The sequence below is a fragment of the Lichenostomus cassidix genome, chromosome 1Aa (genome assembly GCF_008360975.1).
Source record: "Lichenostomus cassidix isolate B80296 chromosome 1Aa, HeHo_3.0, whole genome shotgun sequence".
In the NCBI taxonomy this organism is placed as follows: domain Eukaryota; kingdom Metazoa; phylum Chordata; class Aves; order Passeriformes; family Meliphagidae; genus Lichenostomus; species Lichenostomus cassidix.
In genome coordinates this window covers 31,524,758-31,544,573 of record NC_139480.1, presented here as the reverse complement: position 1 = coordinate 31,544,573, position 19,816 = coordinate 31,524,758, and the positions used below count along the sequence as shown (strand labels likewise).

The window sequence follows — 19,816 nt, the reverse complement described above, 5'->3', positions numbered from 1 at the left end:
AATAATAAGGTCTAAGCATGAGAAGAAATGAAGGCACTTGCTCTTCAGCCCAAATTCAGGTACCCTCCAAACAGCTTGAAACTAATGATTTTTCATCCAGCTCTGCGAACGAAGGAGCATCCTACTGATGGGGTCGAACCCCACTACTCGTCTCGGTGGCCAAGGCTAGATTCCTCCTGCAGAACTAGGAAGGAATTGTTGCCACCTCAGCAGCATGCAATCCCGGGAAAACAAAGGGGATTCCCACTGTCATTGTCTTCATCTGCAGCTGATCATCACCAGCACTAGCAAGGCAGTAGCTTGCGCAGTTATCTCCACAGCGGGCAATGTCACAACCCGACCAACAGCACAAACTACTACCTCAGCCAGGGCCCTGGTGCTCCCGACCCCTTCTGAAGGGGGAAACAAGCAGGCAGACAACACAGCAGCGACAAATGAAATTAAAGGGAAAAACAGAAGAAAGATAAAAGGGCTCGGGGGTCTTTTGATGATCCTCGTCTCCTTTATCTGCTGCAGACATCAACCAGACTCCTCTCGCCTGACTGTGAAAAGCAAAGGGAAACCCCGCCCAGTTCCCTCCCCAGCTTTGCCCTTTTCCTTGCATGACCTGAAACCGACGGGAAGAGCTTCATTTATCAGATACATTACAGACCCCAGCTGGTACAGTAAAGATCACGTTTAATTTCAAACAGCCACAGTTCCGCAAGCCTGTAACAGATGGGGCGGGGAGGGGAAACAGGGAGGGAAGAAAGGAGAGAAACCGGGGGGGTGGGAGAGAAACACAGCAGAAAGACACCCCCCCCACCACACACACACACACACCAGACGACCCTCCAGCCGCCCTCCTCTTGCCCCCCTCCCCCGTGGAAACGGCGGCGCTCGGGACCTGCCCGCCGCCCCTCCCGGCAGCGCGGCCGCCCGCCGGCCCGGGCAGCCCGCCGAGGAGCGGGGTGAGGGGCGGAGAGGCGGCCGCCAGCCCGCCCTGACCTCCCGCCACCCCCGCCGGCCCGGCCCGCCCGCTCCCCGGAGAGCGGCGATGGGCCGGGGGATCCGGACCCAGCCCCGCTCGCCCGAGGACGCGCCGTGTCGCCGGCCGGGCGAAGGGGCCGAGAAAGCACCCCCGCCCCGGCCGCCCCAGCGGGGAGCCCCAGCCGCCTCTGCCGGCGGGAAGGAGGAAGCCGAGCCCTCTGGCGAGGGCGCAGGAGGGCCGGGAAGGGGAAAGCGCTCGCCTTGCCGAGGCCGCAGACAAAGAAGGCGCCGTGCGGGCGCCGCGGCCCCGCTCCCGCCGCGCTCCGTCCGTCCGCCCGTCCCTCGCCGCCGCCCGTGTGTCCGGCTGAGCCATAGAGACCGCGCGGCGCGGGGGGGCGCGGGGCGATCCGCGCCACGTGACCGGGCATGTCACTCACCCGGCCGCCGCCATCTTGCGGAGGGAGGGGGAGCGCTGCCCCCGGCGAATGCCCAAGATGGCGCGGGCGGCGCGCGGCCGCTCCTCACAGACGGGGGCGCTGCGCTCGCCCGGGGGCGCCGGGCCGGGCCGGGCCGGGCTGGGCTGGGCAGGGCCGGACAGGGCCGGGCCGGGCGGCATCTCCCGCCCGCTCCCGATCCGCCACGCCCCGCGGCAGCGCAGAACGCCGCGGCCGGAGCGGGGCCCGCGGCAGGAAGCGCACTCGGGCCGGCTCGGGAGCGGCGCGGCACTGGCCCCGGCCGGCGGGCAGACGTGCCGGCGGGCTGGCACCGCACGGGCCGGCTTGGGGCGTGCGTTTTTACCGCCTCAGCCCGAGAGGCACAACGCGCTCGGGCTTTCAGGGTAGATGCTGTACCTTCCGTGCGTCTGGGCTTTCAGTCTGGAAGGTCTTTTCTTTCTAAAAGTAAACAGACTCCATGACGATTATTTCACACAGAAACTGACTCAAAGAAATAGACTGTGAACCTCATTAGAGATTCACGAAAGTTACAAATACTAACGTTCTTATTGTTTTGTTCTTCACTACCAATACATCTACGAACAAATCTATTAAAAAAAACACCTACCGGCACAGCAGAGGGATTAGACTGGAAGAGTTTTAAAAAAAAAGTTAGAATGTGTTACTATCTTTGCAAAGACAGTACTAAAATCAGCGATGCTGAATATGGAAATAAACAATAGTCGAAGTTTTTAATACAAAAGTATCCACAGCATGGGTTAAGAAAGAAATGCAATGCCTTTTATGACAACTTGCAACAAATTTGTATTTGAGAAAATCATGCTGGAAAGGAGCCAGAACATTGCCACATTAGAGACAAAAATAAAACACTTCACAATTAAGTTGTTCCCCCTTTTTGATGTTGCTACCCACATGAAGCATCAGGCACAATTTGTTTAAAAGACATTTAAACTAGTGACATTCTATTGGAGAAGACATGCCAAGAGATTGTGTATGATGAGGTGATCCTAAAGTTCGTATGTTTTTAATAGCACCTGGCACATTAAAGAACATTCTAGAGCTGAGAAAATGGAAGCATCCACTAACTCAGAGTCCTCCTGGTTCTGGAAGGGAATGTTAGATCTCCTCCAGAGCACTTTTTCTCAATTCCTGTTTTCCTGTGTAAATCCATATTTCTCACAGGGACAGTAAGACTTAATTGTTGTAGTTTTTGAGGTCAGCTAAGGAGAGGCAAAGTATTACAAATATGGATGCACCAAGGAAATGTACACCCTATTCCTACTCAGTTAAGTGTACACATAAAAACCCAGTTCTGAAAAGAAAACACAGTTTAAAATTGGGATGTTTACATGTTTATTAAAAGGAAAAAGCAAAAGCTAGATTTTTTCATACTTTTTTCCTATTAAATAATCGGATTTATTTAAGTATATTACAAAATATATTAGCAGTGGAAAAAAAATCTTCCAAACTTAGACTAATGAAGTTTTTATTTAATTCTGGGTTAATTTTTATCTTTTTTTTTAAATGGGCTCCCGTCTGTTCTAAGGCCACCTCAACTATAATGTAAAGCAACTTTTACACAAGACTATCAGTATTTCACATCTCAATGACTTGTTTTCCTGAATTAAGGTCTCTTTTATATTCACTAGTGAATATAAAACAGACTGAAATCCATCTTAACATCATGAGAACATTTAGAAAGTTTCTTAGACAAGGAGTTAGCAATTTCTATTTGAAGAAAATCAGCAGCTCTGGGTGAAAGTAAAATGTAAATTCAAACCACATCATTCGGATAATTTAGTGTAAGAAGGAGAGATAAACAACTGTAGAATACTCTTTCTTCTTGGAGTTTGGTAAGTTAAATAATTGAAATATTTGTCATTTATCATGTTTAAGCAGAAATTGTTTTTAAAATTGTAGTCAGATATCACTACAAACTACTGGCAGATACTTAGCATACATACAGTTTATTATATGGCAAATCTGAAGACCTACACATCTTTTTTGATTTGCACTTATCTAAAAAGTAAAAGTTCAAGATCTATTACAGCAGATCCTGGAAAGAAATGAAAAATTGTCTAAAAGGTTAGGAAATATGCAAGGCTGCATATGGATACAGGCACCAATCTGCATGCTTTCAGTCCCCAGTGTTTGCTGGAGCCACCCACCTTGCTGATCCATGCTGGAATGCAAAGCTCTGAAAGATTTTGAGGATGGAAGCCCTTAGTTACTTTCAGTAGGTCAAGTTTTGTTTACCAAGAGTGTAAATGTGCAGGGACTTTCAAAGAACTCATGCTTACTAGCAAGTATTTTCTCATTTTCCTAAGAGATGAGAAATTCAAATGCCAGAAATGAGCGTTCAGGCAGCCAAGTTGTAGGTATCAGAAGTAACTGTAACCTTGCTCACTGAAACACTTGTGAAAAAAGCAGCAGTTAAATGTAATATGTAAGACAATCAGAAAAATTCTTGGACGAGTGTATAGAAGTGTAGCAGTACTGGAAATGTTTAGTTCAGTCTACTGAGTTTATGAAGACAATAACGTCAGGTACTCATCCAAATAAGGAAACCAACAGAAAACCAAGACAGATCACTAGCAGGAAGAACGTAAGGCTCACAAAGAGCTCAGCTTTGTACGTTAACAGTAACTGTAGATCTCTTACCTCTTTGTGTAATTATTTAGACTAATGCCATGACCCCAAGGAAGTCACAGCATGTTGTCCCTTGCACACACAAGGGCATAACAGATAAATATTTGAACATGATCTCCCACCCAGGAAAAAACCAGGCAAGCCTTAGAGCAGGCCTTTGCAAAGTACATGTTAAAACCCAAAAAGCAAACAAACAGACAAAAGCCACAAAGAAGATGCTCTTAGGGGAGCGCCAAAAAAACCACAGCACCATCAACACATTGCAATAGCAAAGTCAACTGTATTTACTGTGCCTCTCTCATCTTCTCCATTTTAAGATGTCCAAAGTAAACTAAAAAAACACATGAAACACCAGATGCCTAAGCCTAAGGAAGTTGTCCTATGCTCTGGTAGCAAAAACTGTCACTTCCACAGAGCAACTTACATGAACTTTTAGTAAGGAATGGCTCTCCTGCCAGGCCTGCCTCTTTTGTCTTCCCTGACTGCAAACGAAAGCCACGCTAGTTAATCTTGTGGTAGACTTCAAAATTTTAGTTACCTAAATCTCAGAAGAGAAATCCAACTTGTGCATCTCAAAGCAGATGCTCCATGCTGTCCCTCCTAAGTTTGATTACAGGAGAAATTATTTCTGTCAAAAGTGACTTCTATTTAGTAATGACTTAAATAAACAAAAAAGTTCATTTTAAGCCTGATTTTGCATCTGTATTCATTTCTTCTGAAAGATTATTATAATTATTTCATTAGCAATTATTTAAATGTTTGTTTTCAATTAAATATAGTCCCACTAGGTTTGGTAACCTTTTAAAACTAAGGAATACATAGCTAAGACTGTATCGCTTGTTAGATGTTAAATGGTTACAATTTATCTGAAAATATCTGAGTACATTTTTTTATTATTTAACACTCCATTAGTTTGACAAGAAATCTGTTTGGATTCAAAGTACAATAATATGAAAAATGGCATTCAAAGTAATTCAAAATAATTCTTAGATCAATCACTTTTAAAAGTATTGGATGATACTACATGGATGATATCCATGAAAAACATTTTGTTAAGAGAGTACAGAACTGATTGTGGCTGGTTGCCCCTGCCTTGAGGTGTTAGATAGTGTAGATTTTACCATCACAGGTCTATCCTGTGTATGGAAATCGGAAAAAAAAAGGCAGAACTTTTTCAGTTCCTAACCCATTTCCATGTTTGACCTAGTTGTTTGAATTGACTTGGTTAAAGTGATATTAAACTGCAAAAACCAGCTACTACTATCAGACTTCAGTTTAGCACTTCAAAAACTTGCTTCCCACTCTCACTCTATAAGAAGACAGGGGCCTTGTGCTGCTCCATTCATCAGTTCAGTGCATTCTCCTTGAGACTGGCAACAAAACTGCTTAAATTTTTAAGACAGTATAGTGCATACAGCTGTAAAAGGTATTATTTTGTATTTTGAGAGAAAATATTTCATTTAAATAACTCTAAGATAAATGTTTATGTTTCCTCATTTGTTCTAAGGTAGTACTTTGTGTAGACTCTGGGGCTCATTTTAGTGGTAAGGTAGGACCATATAATGCTTGGCCAAGCCCAGAGGCATGAACAGATGTTCAGTAAGCAGATCTGCATGTAATAGTCGTGATGTACTCCAGAAACCAGTTCTTTGTACATATACATCCCAGCAGTACTATGCACTTAATTTTCCTGTCCCCTTCCATGTTTTCTCATGACAGAGGCTGATCAAAACCAGACTGCTCTCTGTGCTCTCCCTGAATCACTGGCAATCCAGTTTTGGCTGCCATTTTTCTAAGGAGCCTCTCAGCCCCTCCCCTCATGACCAGGCATTTGTCTGTGATGTGATGGGGGGCAGCAGTATGAGTCTTCTGGCAAGGAAGCCAGAAACATAAACAATTCCTTGGCAACTTTAATCATTCTAAGTAAGAAATAATTAACAATAAAAACATAAGACCAAGTGGTATCAGGCTTCAAGTTTCCAACTGTCACACCCCCATGAGCCTCTGCGGTCTTGAAGCAGCTTCAGCTTTGGAGACACCACTGGAGACTTGTGTCAAGTCTAAGGCAGATATTCTGTGCACAGAGAACAGCAGATATGACTCCAGTTTGAAGATCAGGGTCTTCAGTAACAAAACTGCGAAAGTGCCAGATACCTGACTTCCAAGGGCTTTTCTTTCTTATTTAATTATTGGTAATCTTTTCTGAAAATAAAACAGACCAAGGGGCTGATGTATGTTTCAACATCAAAATATTTTTGATTGAAGAAAAATACAGTAGCTGTACTTGACTCATTCCTTCCGTAAGGAACACAATTTAGGCGAAAAGAGGACTATGCTGCTGATAAATGAGAGTACTTACGAAGTTCTTAAGGCAGACATCTGGACCACCAGTGTCCACCAGTGGGAATAAATGCATTAACATGGAGAAAGAAAAGCTTATCATACTGATTTTAAAAATAAGTTTATCTGAGAACTCCTCTAAACATAGATAATAAAGTAAATTCAAGCAATGAATAGTCTCATGTACTGCTAGTGAAATCCTGTCATTCATACAGTAAACACACAGGTATATCTTACCCTTTTTATCAAAGTTGTTTCATAATCAAGACATAAATTCTTAAACAAGGAGCTTAGAAAGAGAAGGATGTTTTTAGCATGCTACTCCCTAAATGATAGGACACAAGGACGTCACAAAGATGATCTTAAAAATGCTGAAGTTATCCAGATTAGTTCTTTAAATACCAGGAAGAAATTCTTCAGGCTCAGTCAGTTCGACAACACATCACCATTTTCTATCCTGTCTCCCTTGTTCTAGGCAAGCTTCTTCAATCTTTATCACTCATATCAATTGCACAAGCAATACCCTGGCAGTAGATTTCTGACTTTTTGGATTAGCCATCACCATAACAAACTAAAAAAATCAACACACAAATTGCAGCTCTGAGCCAAACACCAATCACCTGTGTAAACGGCCATACTCTTTCAAATAGTCAGCATTTTTGTTAGTGCAAACCTTTTACCACTCATGCATTTATTCTGTCAGCTGAGAACACTCTGTTAACACACATCTTTGGTGGTATCTGAATTTCCATCTTTCATAGGCCTTCCCTCACTGTGTGTGAAGTAGATGAAATTCCTTGTTTAACTGAGTTGGTCCCTTATTACAGCTTGTCTGGGACATACTTTCAGTCGTGGCCTTCACATCTCCAAGAAACTGTGTTATCTCATCAGTTCCTCTCTTACTTCAGACTTGTCTTCTTTGAGATCTTACAAATCAGTTTTCTGTGGTCTGCCTTCTTCAAGTCCTGTCATTTTTATTTTGAGGTTCTCCATCCTCCCTAAGAATTATGAATATTTAATTTCACTTTCTTTCTTACACAAGTTGTCTTAAACCACCCAACCAATACTTTGCTCACTTGATGCTGCTGTAGTCATTCTTGATCCCAGCAATTGGTTCTTAGTGGGTGTAATGTTGTCTGTGCTAAATGAGACAGCAGTCAGACACTTTGAATATGACATAAATCTGAACACTTCAACCCAGCTATGAACTCTAAAGAGCATCTACTCTCCAAATGAAAACTATGTTCTACACTGACTTTACAATTATTTTTATTGGACTTGTACATGCCCTGATTTACAAAATGCTGTCTAGACAAAGAATCCCTGCTTCAAAAAGTTACAGCTGAAGCACACAGAGAAGAGCACACACCAGAGACGAGGACACACAAAGAAGAGCACACAGAAAGTACTTTCAGAAGGTGGGGGTGGAAAATCCAAGGAGAAAATAAGCTTTTCTTGGGGAATAAAAATACCATATCAATATTTTGTTGATGGCTAAATGGTTTACACTTACAGACAATGTCTGTGCCCTATTTTGGATTCCAATTCAAACAAAAGCTACACACTAGAGTTGCCTTATTTGGAACTTTCTGACACACCCCGCTCTAAACAATCTTACTGGGCCTGTAGCAGTAGCAGAGCCAGAATGTGCTCACCAGGCAGCTGCGCACAGCAAATCCTTCTCACACATGTAGAGCCTCGCCTTATTCAGGAGGACTCAAACTGGAGATTGCCTGCCCATACAGAAAATGAGTAGCTAGCTGTAAATATGAGGCAAACAACTAATGAAAAGACACAGAACTGAGCTGTACAGAAACAGATAAGTAGAAAACATGCTTTCCTCCCCTCTCTTCCCAAGAACACTCATATCTCCTGAGTTTCTAAATTAATTTCTGTAGAATACACTGATGACTAGTACTTTGTGTTTGCCATGTGCTGAGGAAAAGGAAGGCATTAACCCCACTAAAAATATCTTGCATGAAGAGTTCAAGGCCAGCTATGAGAAGATTTGCGCTTTGGCAAGAAGGAACAACTCAACTTGGGTAAAAAAAGAACTCCATCTGCAGAATACAATGATAAACTACTGAAGTTTCACAGATGTACTCTTACTCCTGTAAGTAACTACCAGTGACTGTGTGTTTCATGTGGTTTAATGTCCAGTAACTTTCCACAGTTCACCAATAAAGCAGCTGGGGAAGCAGGCTCATGTACAAGGGAACAAAACAGATGCCCAGTTCAGATAACCTTATCTGATGATAAGCAAGTAACTACTGTAGGTTAGTTCTAGGAATAAGACTTTCTATAAGAAGTTTCCAGCTTGAAATATCTGTTCTTTTTTCATAATCAGTTACTATGCAATCTTAAATCCTCATGTACATTAAGGCAATAGCTATGGCGCTGAGACATACAAGTTTTCCCAAGTAATCCAAGGTCTTGATATGAACATTTCTAAATCTCTTCAGAGTCCCACCCGCGCCTTTTTTAAAGTTGTGGACAAGAAGGAAAAAGGTGAAGATTGTGGTTGCATTTAATAAGCAATTAATGCTTAACTTCCAGCTTCCAGCTGACACATTTCTATACAGTCAGCTGTACCACTTTTCTAGCTGACTTCAGTGACATACTGCAGACCCCATCCTCAAAATGTCCACAGGTTTTAATTCTCATGACAAAGCAACCCTACAGACTTGAAAAGAACTTGGACATGGGTCTACTCAACAGGTGATGTTACAGAATTAAATTTCTTCTGGAACAAGATTTACCTTGCTAGAAACATGTAAAAATGTGAGACTTAAATATTAAAAAATGCTGCTTGCATCAAAGAAGCCCTAAGAATGCTTCACAAAAAGTACAAATAGAAAAAAGAAACTGATACTTCAAGTTGGAAGAAATATTTGAGTGTTGGACAAGAAGGCACAGTAAAGGGAATAATTCTTGTTCACAGACAAAATTAGTCAATGAAAACATTTTTTTAAGCTAAGAAGCTTTGTTTTTAGTTTTCAAACTCTTTATACAAAATACAAAAAAGCAGTTTTAATATGGTCAACCTCAGATTGCATGTCCAAAACATGCCTCAAATAGCACAGACATTATTAATTTTGTAATTAAGAGGAAAGAATAGTAAGCTCATTGGTAGTTTATTTCAAAACCTTTTGAAGATTAATATTCATAGGTGTAAAGTAGTTTAAGCTCTAGAGTCAGGAAAGACTCATGTACCCCCTTTTAAAATTGCAGATGAAGATTTGCCTCAATGGACAAATGATCTGTATTATCACTCAAAAATCCGTTAGAAACTAATTAGAAATGAATTCACCAATACCTTGGTCTGCACACCTATATATTCTAAAACAAATTAATTCCCTTCTTTCCCGTCTTACAGTTTGTTTCTTAAATGACCTCACAGACCTTGACTTTTCTTCCACTAATTAGGAGAGCAGTTGTCAGGTTTTGGCTTTCAGGGTATGGATAATGTTGTTATCCATATGTAAGACCCAGTTCTGCAGTATACTGGAACTGCTCCTCCAAAGAAGGTATTTTGACATAAATTCTACTAACAAGAAGCATTTGTTTTGTTAATGTAAACTGTGTATTCTCATAAAACTATTCAGGTTTGACAATTAAGTTCCATTCAGAAATGTGCAAGGTCTTGAAGCCTCTTTACTGTACTTTGAAACAGAATGCCTTTAAAAATGACCATAAACCAGAAACTTGTGGGAGCAAGCAGTCCAAAGAACTGCCTGGAGAACATAATTCATGCAGGGTAACCCTGACCAATTCATCACACCTTCAGCTTGAAGCTTCTACAACTTTTACACCTATTCATTCACTTGTACCAATCAGTGGCTCTTTAGCAAGGAAAGTGCAAAGCAAACAGATGTAATACCATTTCTTATGCATGACAATCTTTTAATATCTACAAAAGACTTGAAGAAACAAAACCCTAAAGGTAAGTTCTGAAGTTCTGAAATCCAAAGAAAGGCACCTGTCTTTTTTTTTTTTAACATTTGGCCTTTGTGCTTTCACATCACAGATTAAAAATATGTGAATACAGGTGAAACATTATTGAAATCAAAATTCATAAAATAAAGAGTTTAAATGCCAGATCACAAACTTTAAAAACAATACTATTAAAAGTGTTTTGCTTCAGTTGTGTATTATGTGAAAGTGAAACAAATTCACATTTACTTAATGACAAATTTTACTGAATTTCTAAAGGAGCAACTATCTTCAAAAATACACTTCTCATGTTTTTATCAGACACAGTTTATAATTAAAAGATTAGAACAATTTGTTTGGGTTGAAAAGACATTACAAAACAAAACACTTAAAATTATTGAACAAAATATTACAGCCAAGTATTTTAGATATTTGAAATTGCCTTTCTTGGGTCATGATTCAAAGACACTGATATTTGCCAAGAAGGTCAAAAAGGCTAACAATCCTCAAGTACGTTTGTTTTCTTTTTAAAGCAAGGCTGCAACTGCAAAAATGGATAGAGTTAAGTAGAACAAACATCTGGAAACAAATTTATTATGAAGTGAGGTATGGTAGTGTTGAAGTGCTACAGTGGATTTCTGCGTATTCAAACTTATTTCAGGTCAACTACTCTGAAGTTTGAGATCGGCAGACTGTGACTGCTTGCTTCAATCTTTTGTTATTTGACCCTTTGCAGATGTCCAATGGCCACAAAGAAGATACATTCAATTAAGCAAAAACTAACATGATCAGATATGAATGAGCATATCTGGCAATTTAGAAGGCAAACTGTAAGTAAAAATGCAAGCATACAACTTATTCATAATAAATACATTTTCAAGCATTTGACATTATCAATATTTTTAAAAGAATTTAAATAATAAATGCAACTATTTTATACATAACTGTACCATTTATTATACACACAAGTATATCAGTTCCCTTTGTTTACAAAGGCTGGTTACAGATATATGGAATGTTACAGTACCATCTTGCATAAAATTTTAGTACAATTCGTACTTCAAAAAAGGGTGCAAAACACCAGCCTAATAAATCTGACTGAATTGAAATTTTTTTAATTACATCATTAACACATACACAACAAGCTGTACATAAGCCCACTTTTCAATCACCACTTCAAGATACTGTAGCAAGTACATTAGATTATAAATGATTCCAACTAGTCAGTTAAATTTATTAAAGGTTTGCACTGCTACTCACTCTGGAACCTTTGAGATAAAGCCTGTATTCACGACTTACTGAGCTCTTGTTAGTACAGTTAAAAGGCAGTCAGCACTGGTTGCCAAAGTACTAGTCACAAGAGATTTCCTCACAGAAACTTCACCCAGGAGCAAACATTTTTGGATATTCCCTTCAAGAATAAAAAAGAAGTTTTATGCATCAAGACTCTCCATTTTGTACCTTGGATGCTGGTGGATGCATGAAGTCCTTAAAGGGAACAAGTGCCTCCTTCAAAGCAGAGCACACTTCTGAAGATGAGCAGGTGATACATTCTACTAAAGTTGGGTACAAGGCAATAACTTGTGCCCATGTGCTAGAATCAACTGCAGGGAAGAAAAGAACAGACTGAATCAGTTACTACTGTCCAAATACTGATAACAGATTTTTTTCAATATCTGTATAAATAAGGGCACATTCACAGTGTGCCTAAACATAGGTACTTAGTTGCTATGCAGACACTATGGCATCCGCACAGGGCACTCAGATATGGGGCAGGATTTTTGCAGGAGAACCAGGTTTTTTTTCAGCTGCAACTGGAGGCCAGATGTGATAATATCCATAAAAAGGTGCTACACACCTACACGAGTCATTCACTGTGATATTGAGATGAAGAACTGACAAAATGAAAATAATACTTATATTCAATCTGTAACACACGTGCATCTTCTGCCTGCTTTTCTCAGCTATTGACAGAAAAATGAACTAGATGCACATTTCACTTTTGGAAAATTGTCACCAATGAGATTTTCTATTGATTTCAGACCATTTCAGATTACAAGAGCTATAGAAAGCAGAGGTAGAAACACTGGACCAAGACAAAAAATATCCATGGTAAAGTTTTTTTAGTCCAACAAGTAAAATTAAACATTGTAATATGAATCTTATTATAATGTGGCTTCTTTGCTTATTTCTGTTTTAGCTCTGCTTTCAAAAGAGAACAAACCCCCAGCTTCAGACAACATTAACAATTATCTTAAATAAATAAAATTATTAAAAGATAGAAGTGGGAGTGAAATGACTGTGTAATTTGTCCAGTGGTTCTCTACGAAAGTGTGTGGGAGGTTTAGCAAGCACTGCTGCATATGGACCAGGTGAAGTATATGTCTCTCATTGCAGGAAGAGGGATGTGGGGAACAGTCCAGCTGAGTTGGCTACTCCAACCCTCTAAGAGTAAGACCCACCAAAGTTGCACTTCAGTTACCTTCAGGATTAGCCAAAAGGCTTTATGCATCCTAGCATAGTTCTGTCTGCATCCTTTTGCCATGAACCTTGGAAACCACACCATCATAACCCACCTGCCTGTGTTTTTCTGGAAAGGCTGGTGGGTTTGTATGAGGATTGAAAAGGGGTTTTTTCTGTTCCTCCTAATATCAAAAGCAGGGAGGTAGAGGCAAGTGTTGTATACACAATTCTGTCAGAATTTCAGAGTCCAGAACATCCAGTGGATTTAACCAAGACTCATTACTAAGTTTCCTTCCAAGAACTCTCCAAGCATACTGGAGGTGCAGCTTACAGGAGGAACAGGTATGTGATTATAAATGAAGTCTTTCATTTAATTCAACCTTCTAAATACATCTGTCAGCCATTTACTATGTTGCATCAATGAGCTAAATTTAATCCAGGGGACAGGAAATAACAGAGCAGGAAGAGAGGGAAAGCAAGACCACAAGTGTAAGTATCTACCAGCCTGTCTGTGCATTTAACTTGTACAGCCCTTTAACTGCAGAATGCACCTGTGTGAACATGATCCATAGCAACCTTAAAAGGTATCAGGAGAAGGAAAAAGGGATCTAGCCAGGCTTCACATATTTAAGAATTACATTAATATTTTATGGAAGGTTTTTTTTCTTTGTTTTCAGAAGACACCAAGCTCTATCTAATAAAGGACATCATAAATTGAAGTTTACTCTTTTATTAAATGGATCTTAGGTCCTTATAATTTTAGGCACACTGAAAAAACTTGGTGGGGTTTCTGTCTACCTGCCACCCACATATACAAAGAATTACAGAATACTGAATCTTAGAGATTTAACTTTTCTTTCAAATTTCTGGAAAAATTACTAAAGGAAATAGTAAATACTTCTTCGGGGCAGATATAATGTTACCTTGTTTAGAACCATGTTATTTAACAATAACTTACCATTTTCAGGTTGAGTCTTTTTCAGTGAATCTATAAGAGTACTGACAGCTTTTAAAACAAATATGATTTCTGTTACTTGCTGCCTACAAATGAAAAAATGCAAACAGTCAACCACTCATTTTTGTTTCAAGAATGTAAGTTTTATAGAAAAACTTACACAACATGAAAACAACACACAATGGAAATAGCTGCAATGAAACCTACCAGAAAATGGATATTTAGAATAAGTTTAAGTTATTGTTTGTCTTTAACTTTCCCACCATCATTGCTTTTGCCTCAGCTAGGACAGCTTTAACTTTGACTGGAAATGGTAACACCATACAATCTCAATCTGAAAACACTCATATCAAAGTACGTGATAAGGATAACATAATCAACTTCCACATTCATGATCAAAGCCTTCAGAAGTGAAGTGAATTTCAAGTAAGTTCCCATTTTAAAGAATTTCAGTCAGTTTTTCCATTTCAGGAACAATTATTTGAGTAATGATTCACAATACTGCTGTTTGGATGTTTTGTCTTATTTTTGAGGAGATTTCACCCACCTCTCAATTTAGAAACTACACATAGCTCTACTTGGAATAAAAGAAAATCAGATTTCAGAAATATTATGCTAGAGATATCAGAAACATTGTTTCAGTAACTGAAAATGTTGTAACAGCACAGAATATGACCATTATTACTTAAAGATTTAAAAACAAAAAGGGTACCATCATTTTCTTTGAAATACCTTCCCCAAAAACATTTCTCTGCCTTTTAAACTTCATTCTCCCCTACCCCCCTCATTTTTTTCATGACTTAGTGATATTTTGAATGCAAACTCCTTCTCATAAAGTCCTGGTAATACCTTTACTTTCTAAAGACAATGTACTTACCGTGGAAGAGGACATTTGCCACTCAATCTCTCATCTTCTATGTAGCGATGCAGTACATCCTGTGACCTTTTCAAGAGCACAGACAGTGCCATTCTAGAGATGTAGCCTTCTTGAGGAGTTGTGACTTTATTACTGAAGGAAAACTGGAGCAGTGTTTCAAAACACACCTTAGAAAACTCCTCTCTCATTCGAATATCTATTTCGGCTTCTGTCAAAATAAAACAATGCATTTAATTGTGCAGTGTGGATGATGCTGCATTTCAGTCAGTTTATTATACGTTGAGAAAAGGCTATCACTCCTCTAGTATTAAAAAATATTAACAGTGATAAGAACAAATATTAAGAATACATTCTAAAAAAAAATGACTGTGCAAAAATAGTTACAATAGTTTTAAAAACAAACGATGAATTCTGTCACATTCTCAGTAACATGTCACATACCTGACATTCCTTTAATTATAAAATACATGAAATCAACTAAAACCAGCATAAGTACCCATTCAAGTATTTTTCTATGTAATGGCTTATGTCCATTTTCTTAATCTTTCCCAAAAAAACCCTACAAACATTTTTTCTTAAAGGTAAAGAATATACCTGGTTAGGTACACCATACAGTCACACTAAGGTTTTTAAGAACAGGGTATTATGTCTGTCTCAGGGTTGTCTGAAATTATTGTTAGAATTGGCACAAAGGAAAATAAACTATATAGAAAGTAACACAAGTACAATATTATATATGATACTGTCCAATCAGTAAGGAAGTAATTTTTTTAAAATTGCAAGAAAAGCTTGGCAACTTCCACATAATACAGTTTATTAAAGAAGTTGGATATCAAACAGTCTCTATTGAATATGTGCCAGGAAACTTCAAGTCTTTATCAGAATAACTACTCTCAACATTTTAATTATTTTCTAGTAGATTTAAACACTGTATTTTTTGTCATTCAGGTACCATACCTGTAAAGGAGGATGACTGAGAATGTATTGAGCCTTTATTGAGCATAGTCATTATTTGACCAACAAATTCCTTAGGAATAAAATTAGCATATGGCAGTATCTCTGTGCTGATAAGCTGCACCACCTAAAATAAATTACATATATTTATATTGGTTTTCTAAATACTAAAATTGTAAATATAGTATGAAGAAACATGTAAAAACAGAGAAAGGCCCAACTGAACTTCACAAAATCTTCTGTTGCTAGGATTTAAAATGTGCAGATATGTCCAAAAGTGTGGCCTTGCACTGGACATTAAACTTTAAATAATAAACTTTCCCCACTTCCCCACCACCCCCCCTCACTTTTGCCAGAGTTTCTGATCAGATTTCAACTGGCATTTGAAGTATATTCTCCAAATTGAATTTATGGTTTTGAAACGAGAAGATCTAACATCAGGAATCTCCCTCTCCCTCCATCCAAATTCAGTACCCTCACTATGACATTACCACACATACCACATGCCTAACAATGTGACATCTGCAAAGCAGAAGAAGTGTGTTAATTAGCTAAATGAGCAATTAATTAATAATTAAGGCAATATACATTAACTGAAATGCTTTCTATCCTTGACTTGATGCTCCCATGCAGGAACAAAGTGGGTTTAGATCTCCACAAAAGAATGCATTAGATTTGAAAGTTCTGCTCACTGCAGACAGAACCACTCCCACTTTTCATCCAGGTATCTTTGTGTCCCAGCCACCCCTCTGGAAAGATGATGGGTGAATGAAACCACAGATACTGCCATGTTTTCTCTGCAAATCCTTTTACTTTGTACCCCTAAATTTCTGTTCTGCCACATTTCTTTGTCCTGGAGTGAAAGAGGACAAGTCTCTCCTCACTTCAAGTATCATCTTCTCTTAATTTTCTTTGGCCTTATCCAACCAAACATTATCTCTTTACAATTACAGCAATCTCTGTGTGCACAAACAACACATAATTTCTTCATTTATGCTGAAGCTTCTCAGTGTTGAGAACACATATGAAGGACAACAATGTCTAAGAAAAAAAGAATTTTTGCTGACTGCCCCCTCAATGCAGAAAGCATTCACTTCATAGTGATTGAACAGTGGATTATCCTAAATTACACTGAAGATCTGTGATAATTTTACTTCTCTGAATTTATGAACAATTAATACCAAAACACTGTAGCAGTTTAATTGGAAGCTTTCTCTGTGGTCTACAATTACCTGTGTAAAAGCTCAGCAATAACTTAATAAGTAAGGATCACATAATGAGTTAGAGGCAGAAATGCATTCTGGTTTAGCCACTCTACATGGTTTTGAAGTTGAGAAGTAGTTTTTGGCATCCCACTTCCTACTTTTTGCATCACCCTGGAGCAGCTGAATTTTGGGCCTATGAATTTCCTGTCTTGTTTTCAAAAATGAAACCAATATGACAGAAAAAGTAATGAAAGGGTAACTCTTCAGAAAATTATTTCAGAACCAAATGCAACTTGTGAATGTCACTAACTCATTACGTTCAACAATATATTTGTTATAGGCTCCTTACCTCAACATCAATACTCTCATTCTTCTGAAATTCTTGAATTGAGAGATTATCAGGAGGTGTACTAAAAATAAACATACTACGTTATACTTTAAGTTTACAACATGTGTAAGAAGATAAGTATGGGAAAATGCATTTACATTTACAGTTATATGCATCAAGTTGGTACTATCATCTGGCAATGATTAATGATCACAAGGTCAGGTTGGATGGGGGCATTGAGCAAGCTAGTCTTTTCACTCACTATGCAAAAAATTACTTTTGATTTTCAACAGTACATCTGCAATTTTTTTTTTTTTTTTAAATTTTATATTTTCTTCTACATTAGTTAAACACTTTTCATTAATGGGACTTTACCATGTCCTTTTCCCCTGATAACTGAAATTATGTATTTGTTCTCATTTTTATTGGATTTTATTAAAAAAACAAAACCTGTTTTATAAACAGTAATGTGGAAGAAATTTAGAACTTTCTAGAGTTCGTGCATTATATATGTCTGAATTTATTTTCAGATGAAATGCCCAGAAGCAATTCACCACCCTGTGGTGGGTAATTCAGACCTAAGCACATGCTCACAGGAAAGGCAGCTGACCAATATAGGATGTGGACCTGTGCCAACCTTGTCCTTCTAAAGGTACTCATCTGGGCCTCTCTTGCTGATCTCACTGCCAATTTTAATGAAAGTAAGAACCCTGAAGGTTTTGAAATCTCATTCATATCTGGTTAGTTTAGCTGACAGATGTTTTGTTTTATTTTGTGTGATTTTTGTCTCCCAGTGCTCCTATATATTGCTGACCAAGACAAGTAAGATTTTTCCAAGACAGCCTTTTCTCCCCATCTTCTGAGTGCTTAGCCTAACACACCTGAAGATCAGTCTTCACACCTACAGCTCATTTTCAGTTTTGACAGTTATGAATGTATTATGTATGAATCAATGTTTCTGCTTGAAAAATAAATATGTCTCCGCTCCTCAAAAAGACTTTATGTCAATGAAGTCTAGATCACTTTATCTATGAAATGGACAAGTGTTACATGTATGACTAGAAAAACCACGAATAAAACATGAAATGTTTTATTTATTACTGGGTTGTGTATTAGGCAGTCAGGAAGTTTGGAATTATATGCTGAAAACACAAATTAAAATAAATAAAATATTAAGTAGCTGTTCAGTCAATACCTTTTCTAACACACAGAGTTTTAACTATGCAAAATCTTTAAACAGTAATGTAAGCTATTATGATGCACCAAAATACAGGTCATGCTAAAATACATGGGAAGATTTCAGTCTGACACTTCCTAATTTATGACTCACTTTCTGAGCTAAGGTTTATCTAAACAGGTGTTAAGACCTTTCTGTCCAGTCATCCATATCTGATCTACATGCTATATGCTGATCTTATATGCTGCACATTATGGTACATATTTATTCATGTAGCAAATTATTCCCAAGTAAATAGATTTTCTTAAGGTGTCTATACAGGAACATCTATCTAAGGGCCAAATGGTTTGCTGTTCTGGCACAACATATCCAAACTGTACTGGAGGGTCAAGAGCCAGGAAAGATAAGAATGTGATGCAGCAACTTTCCTCAGTAGAAAGCCCCTGCCCACTGCACAGGGAGGGCTTCGAGCCAAGAGCAAAGAGCTAACAACCACCTGGAGTACTGCTGTGCACAGCACTCTGTTCAGAAGCATATTTTGGGAAAGTATAGATTTAATTCCCTCATGTGAGCACAGACTTCTGCTCTAATAAATTGCATATCTATATATACACATTTGTTGAATTTTATTGTATATAATGGCTTGACATGCTTCTGTGAAAGCCTCTGAGAAAGAAGAACAATATGAAATTATAAACAGACCAGCTTCTTACTATAATACAATTGTGTGTAAATTAAGTTATATTAAATGTATTAATTTTAAATGTCATTTTGATTTATAATAAAAATCAAGATGATTGAGTTTCCTCAGCTGTAGCTTGCATTAAAAAGAAAGGAAAAAAAAAATAGCTGAAACTTCTGTCTTGGAAGTTGTTAATTCTCTATGACAGTAACATTTTCTCTATGACAATAACATTTTCCTTTTTCATTTATCTGGGCTCTCTTGGCTATATTTGAAATTTCTTGTTGTACAAAGCTGCAGAGACCATTTTTGCTGTGTTCTGTACTTTCTAAACATCAGTGAATATCCCCTCTCATTTAGCCCCATAGCTGGCTTGAAATTCAGTTCCCATCCAAAAGATAGAGGTGGGCCCATGCATAGGAGGTTCACTGTTTTAAATAGTTATTCACTGAGCTTTAATTTAAGGGTTCAAACCACAGTAACCTCTTCTCTAATAAATGCCAACTCAGTCTCACTGCCAGAAGCAATATTAGGCCATCTGCATATACGATTTCTAGGGCCACGGTGACTAGAAGAGTTAGAAGTTACACTAGAAAATTTTTTAAATATTGATTAAAAATCTAGAACATCAGTGAAATAGTTTTATCTTTCTACTTGTCTTCAGCCAGGTAGAAACTTGGAGAACATGCATACAAAAATAAGAAAATGTGCACTGGCATATTTTAATGAACAAAGCTAAAGGAAAAAAAGACTAATCAAATCTGTTATGCGGTGTTGCTAGGAGGGCTGACTGCATTAAGGCTTTTGTGAGTTTTACAGAGATGCAGAT

At 38.5% G+C, this 19,816-nt stretch overlaps 1 protein-coding gene across 5 annotated transcripts in view; it reads right to left on the bottom strand.

Annotated features, from left to right (window-relative positions):
• Positions 1–5,965: 5,965 nt before the first annotated feature.
• The window catches only part of MON2 (MON2 regulator of endosome-to-Golgi trafficking), a 70,900-nt gene continuing 57,049 nt past the window's right edge, over positions 5,966–19,816 (bottom strand). For 2 of the 5 annotated variants that reach the window (XM_085044111.1, XM_085044139.1), the window contains 6 exons: positions 17,150–17,210; positions 15,599–15,722; positions 14,642–14,849; positions 13,768–13,850; positions 11,808–11,950; positions 5,966–7,411 (listed from right to left, as the gene is read on the bottom strand). In XM_085044111.1, the coding sequence (XP_084900237.1) occupies positions 7,388–7,411; positions 11,808–11,950; positions 13,768–13,850; positions 14,642–14,849; positions 15,599–15,722; positions 17,150–17,210 (643 nt within the window). In that variant the 3' untranslated portion in view covers positions 5,966–7,387. Of the gene's footprint in view, positions 7,412–11,278; positions 11,951–13,767; positions 13,851–14,641; positions 14,850–15,598; positions 15,723–17,149; positions 17,211–19,816 lie in introns of those variants that run through there. The other 3 variants (XM_085044130.1, XM_085044147.1, XM_085044119.1) reach the window with 2 other exon arrangements.